We start from the raw sequence: 6,000 nt of genomic DNA on the forward strand, positions 1-6,000 counted from the left end.
CCATTCCATTTCTTAACCTAGATACTAGTGTTTTGTTTGGTTGGAGAGAACAGATGCAATGAATAAAAATTGAAATTAAAATACACTAAAGTGAGTGCAAAATTGTTATGATGAGATTTGAGAAAAAATTGTAGATAAGAGAGAAATGAACATTCCATCTCAAATTGAAGGCAAGGAATGAAATGTATTAAGAAATAAAATTTCTTAACAATTGTTCATTCCCTTTTATACTCAATTTCCTTTTAAATCTCATCATAAAATTTTGTACGAACTCTTTTTTCCTTTTAAAACATCCATAATCTTCCTTTAATTTTAGTCATTTCATTTCATTCTTCCCAATCAAACACAACGAAAAGATATCATAATTAAACAAATTATGAGAAAAAGAAATTCCTAAAAGAAACTCATAAAAATTCATTTTAGTAATTAAATATTATATTCAATTTTATACATGCAATTAAAATTTTAAACTAGTAACCAATTTAAATTAATTTTTAAATAAATTAATAATATTTGAATTAAAAGAGGGATAAATTTGTATTATATACGTGTGATCTGCTAAATCTACGCTACTTAATGGATTGTAATCTTTAATATTCTTTAACATAATTTTTTTTTGTCAGGACTAACATAATTTATTTATGTTTAAATTGGTTTTCCTGGAAAGAATCTGTGTGTGGGACAAATTAGACGCATAAAAAGATCGAAGAAGTTAAAAAGTCTAAAATTTAATAAAAATTCAGATGCAAATTGACTTTTTAGATATCAAAATATTATCTGTACGACAAAATTAAATTTCATTAATTATCTTATACATGTTCATCTTCTAATTAATTAAAAAACTAAGTATTGCAACTACAATATAAATATAAAATATGTAAATTATGATTATAATTTTTAATTATTAATCATAGAATTGTTAGTAATAAGTTTTAGATATTTTTTTTATTATATTGATATTAATGGAGTACTCATTTTTTTTCAATATCTCAAATTTTGATTTAATACATCATTTTAGGATATTGTTCTAATTACGGTCACACGCTACAAATCTTAGCACTGATTTACCATGCTCCATGAAAAATAACGAAAGAAAACAAATCTTCATGATTTTTATCGCTTTTGCAGCAGTGGGGAAGGCTATTTAATTTTAAAGATGAAGAACCTTCTCATTCAGAAGAGAAGCTACAGGCAGGAACAAATTCAAGAAAATAAAATTACACATTAAAAGTGGGAAATGTTAGTTTCATTAACATTATTTCGATAACCATAATATAGTTTATTTCGGACAGTGAAATAGAAGCTAATTACGGAAGGGAATAACTTTGATAATCATAAGATGTCGGTCAAAAAAACATGCCATTTTCGTCGGATATTTTCAATTGCAATATTTTCGACCTGATACGGTCTCTATCTTTGACAGTTTATTTTCTATCGATTTTGTTTGTGATTATATTTAGTGAAAAATAAAACTTTCATGTTCTTAAATTAATAATGAAAAGATGAATTTTATAGTTTAATTAAAAATTATCAATTTGGATATCATAAAATTCAAACACAACAAGGCAGAGGGAGTATAAAACACCATTTCATAAGGAAGATAAGATAATGTTACAAAGTAATATTCATATAATTAGCGGAACTAAACCACTTTTTAAAGCACCGCAAACATATCCAGTGCTCTAATATTTATTACATTCATCGAATGAGGGTCTCAGCATTCTTAAACAAAAAACAAAATTATATATATCTGTACATCAGATTGCCTATGCATATCTTCACAAATGCAAAGAATGGATAGGAAGCTTTTTCCTACTAATAAATATATAAATATGTATAAGAACATCTACTTCATGCATCAAGTCATTTCAGTCATGACAGGTAGATCACTTATTGTGCTTTTGATCTCTTCACTTCTTCTGATCCACTCCAAGAGTGTTCTTCACTCCGTCTAGTGCGCCCTGAGCTGCACTCCCAATCTGTTCTGACTTCTGCAGAAAAAAAAAGAGACATTTTTTTGAATGTGGTAATCTCGGCTTCAATTAAAACAAGTGTCTCATCTATGTAAGAAAATGCCTCGTATAGTAGAAGTGAGAAGTAAATAAATTAATAAAGTGTTTGAAAAAGAAGTAAATGCTCTGAGAGAGAAGCTAGTATTCTCAGCTTCTTAAAAGTCTTCTGTTTCTGCAAACCAAACAGGCTACATGTTGCAGTAGTAAAAGATATATATTAATATAGTTGATCAACTATTTAGACAAAAAGAATTATGACCTGCTGGATCCAATTAGCTCCCTGGTCCTTCTGTTCAGCTGCAGCATTGGCAGCGTTGGAGGCCTTTTCGTTTGTAGCATTAGCTGCGTTGGAGGCCGTTTCTTGTGCTGAACTGGCAGCGTTGGATGCCTTTGCTTGTGCAGAATTGGCAGCATTGGAGGCCTTTTCTTGTGCAGAACTCGCGGCATTGGAGGCCTTTTCTTGTGCTGAACTCGCAGCGTTGGAGGCCTTTTCTTGTGCAGAGTTTGCGTTGTCCTTGGCCGAATCCATAGCACTCTGGGCATTGGCCTATCAACAACAATAATCAAAACATTTGGATTGTTATCAGAGAAACACTCATGTGTTCATTCCTTTTTTTTTTTGTCATAATGTTCATTCCTATTTAAACGATGTATATAAGCTATTTTACCTTAGCATCCCTGCTCATCTGCTGAGAAGACATTTTGAGTGAATTGGTTCTGGAATATGATGTGAATACAAGCTACGGAAAGGGAATCGAGTGTTTTGTCTTATGGAAATTATTTGATGTATATATAGACTTGAATCCCATGAATTGATGGAAAGATAGTTTTGTGGTTGAAATAAAAGAGAAATACTTTGAATTGAAGAGCGTGAATTTCTGCTTTTGACTTGGCCTGCAGCGCTTTGCATGTGGCCAAATTATATGGGGCTCTGCTTATTACAAGCGTGTCCGTGCACTATTTTTCTTTTTTATTCATTTGGATTTATATTTTTTTATATCATTCCACGGCTAAAACTAATTAATTAATATCTACTTATCAAAGAAAAATCTTAAGTACTAAAATTCTGCCCAGAACTCTTTCCGGTGAGTTGCCATGTGGATATATATATATATATATATATATATATATATGAACAAAGTTCCATGTAGTCCACATATTTACTGTAGTACCGTAGACCACGTATGTTCTGCAACTATAGAATGACATAAAAACATTGCAAAATGTGTTATTTTGCAAATCATATTCTAGAAACATCATTATTTTGTTAAAAATTTTGACAATCCTAAACATTCTACAAGTTAAATAGTGAAAAACGCATTATTCTGCAAAACATGTTAAGTTTGCAGAACATATTTACATATTACAGAACATATGTGTTCTATTTGTCGAACATAAATGATTTTCAATATTTTTAATGAAATAGTGATATTTATAGAATGTATTTCACAAAATAACAAGTTTCATACAGTTTGCAATGTTTTTATGTCATTCTATAGTTGCAGAACATACGTGGTCTACGGTACTACAGTAAATATGTGGACTACATGGAACTTAACTCATATATATATATATATATATATATCGGAGAGGGTTCTGGTACAAACTTACAAACTTGTAAATTTTTTTTGTTCAACACATATATAACTCGAGTTCAACATTTTTTAAAATATTTTGTTGAACATCGATTAAAATTGTGTTGAGAAGCACATAAACTAAGTTTTTAATGTAATAACTAAGTTAAACATATTATATAATCAATATTTATCTTTCTAGACCCTACCCAAACCCCAGAGGTATAGTTTAAACATATTTATAGATATATTCAACACAATGATAATTAGTGTTCTACACCCGATGTTGAACCCCGGTTACAAATGTGTTGAATGCACGATTTATTTATGCGTCATTTTTAAAAATTGTGATGTTTTTTCAAGAATTTTCAACATAGATAATTTCTATAACCAAGGATTAACACGATGGAAGAATAAAAAAAATTATAAAAAAAAGTTTGTAAGTTTGTAACTTAGAAAAGTTTTTATTTGATCTTATCCCTATATATATATATATATATATATATATATATATATATATATATATATTTATTGAGTCTTGCTCCAGGACAAACTACTAAATACATCTTTATATGCGAACTAATGCTTTTAGGAAGGTTTGTGAGCCCGAAAATGGGCCTCTAGGTGGGCCTCGACAAGGCCTAAGTGGGGCCTAGTGGACGGGGTGGGGTAAAACATTGGCTCTTCGGCTTGTCTGGAGCCCTTCCGGGTCCTGTTCGGAGCTGAGACTTTAGTGGATCCCAGGTGGATTGAGTGGGGGCGGGAGTGGGCCCCGGGTGGGTGTTGACATCTAGGGGGTGGGTGATAACATATAGGGGGTGGGTGATGTCATATAGGCCTTGTTTCTCTTGGTTCGTATATAAAGTTCGCATTTAGTGGCATTTAGTGGTATGTATTTGATCATTATCATATATATATTTAATTATAATAGACTCACTATATACATAATAATTTGGAAGATTTTAGAATACATTCTACTCCGACAATTACTCTTTATTAAAAGTTTAAAAATATTTGTGTAGTAAACAGTTGAAATGAAGGTGTCTAATTAGAGAAATAACATAAATTAGAAATTATCTACAATTTGTTAAAAAAAAAGATTAAAAAATATATATAATATTTTAAAACATATATATCCACAATAAATAAGAAGATCGGTCATAAATATCTACATTCAACATGATAACTAATTTGGTTGGAATCTAGAGGGGATGTCCCCTTTTAAACTCATCAATTTCAACAATTAATAATATAAGGATAAATTTTTAAACAATTGGAAGGTTAAATTTTACTTCCTCAGTCACGTCCAATTTTTTATGTTTGGTTTGGGCTGAAAAAGAGATGGAACCGTGGGTGAAGTGATGAGACTCATTGATTTTTAATGTATAAAAAAAGGAGACAGTGAAATAAAAGTAGTGTAAAAGTGGAGGAAAAGTGGGGAATGTGGTGGGACATTTAACTATTTTTGATAAATTTTGAAATGCAAAAGATTAGATGAAACATCTCAAAAAGGAAACTATAAAAAAATGGTTCATACAGAGGGAGTATAGTTTAAGAGCACAAGGCATGATCAAATGATATAAGTCTTGGATGAGAATTACAACGAACATCCTCGTTGACGATCCTAATTTACTCCAACGCATCTAGAGGAGGGTTTTCAAGCAATGTGATATCTCACGTCGGATAAATTCTTAACTTTCGCTCTCTTACTTAGATTTCATAATATTCTTGTGCATTATGGCCAATATCAAGTATATAAGTAGTGACTTCAAATACATAGATTAGTCATACTCTAACAACTAACAACTTGGGAGTTCCTATCGTAATGCATGATTACTTAACAGGGGAATTCACCGCAAATACTAACTTGCCCATTATTGAGGAGCTTGACATCCATCGGACAATGCATGCAATTATTAGTAGACGCAGAAGGATCATGGTATACACTTTCTTATACTAGCTAAAGCGTTACGTATCTTTGATAGAGATCATATTCACTCCGCTACCATATTAGGTAAACTTGAAGGGAAAATAGAATTACTCGCATGCAACTTTATTGTTCTATGTCCCTAATAATTAATTCTTGATGGTCATGCGTAATATGTATCATCGAAACAATAGCAATGAGTCCCATTTGAATAGGTTCATATACAAGATGCCGTGACCATTATAGAAGAAAATCCAGGTAAAATATACATTTTCTTGGCAATGAAAAAGAACCGATCCACTTTTATTTGGAGATAGAAAAATAGAAGATTCAACATGTAGTTTCTTTTAGGGTGATGGTAAAAAAGTTGACGGATAAGTCACCCTTATTGTCATTCTTCATCCCATAGAAACGTGCATGATATTTTCACCTCATACGGCTCCTCGTTCAATTCTTTCAAAGTCATCAGATCCTTTTAAGCGGTAAA

General features: G+C 31.1%; 1 protein-coding gene across 1 annotated transcript; it reads right to left on the bottom strand.

Annotated features, from left to right (window-relative positions):
• Nucleotides 1–1,681: 1,681 nt before the first annotated feature.
• Nucleotides 1,682–2,776, bottom strand: LOC108200413 (late embryogenesis abundant protein 29). Its single transcript, XM_017368553.2, has 3 exons — nt 2,681–2,776; nt 2,272–2,559; nt 1,682–1,991 (listed from the first exon to the last, which is right to left on the bottom strand). Exons 1-3 carry the CDS (start codon nt 2,711–2,713, stop codon nt 1,911–1,913), a joined length of 402 nt encoding a protein of 133 aa, XP_017224042.1. The 5' UTR covers nt 2,714–2,776; the 3' UTR covers nt 1,682–1,910.
• Between the last annotated feature and the right edge of the window lie 3,224 nt (nt 2,777–6,000).

Source organism: Daucus carota, chromosome 1 (genome assembly GCF_001625215.2).
Source record: "Daucus carota subsp. sativus chromosome 1, DH1 v3.0, whole genome shotgun sequence".
Lineage (NCBI taxonomy): Eukaryota > Viridiplantae > Streptophyta > Magnoliopsida > Apiales > Apiaceae > Daucus > Daucus carota.

Bases quoted from the DNA above. Each gene is read 5' to 3' on its own strand.
- LOC108200413 (XM_017368553.2), bottom strand. From the start codon at position 2,713: ATGTCTTCTCAGCAGATGAGCAGGGATGCTAAG. The intron at 2,560-2,680 runs GTAAAATAGCTT...TGTTGTTGATAG, and splicing joins AGATGAGCAGGGATGCTAAG to GCCAATGCCCAGAGTGCTAT. The intron at 1,992-2,271 runs GTCATAATTCTT...TTTTTTCTGCAG, and splicing joins GAGCTAATTGGATCCAGCAG to AAGTCAGAACAGATTGGGAG.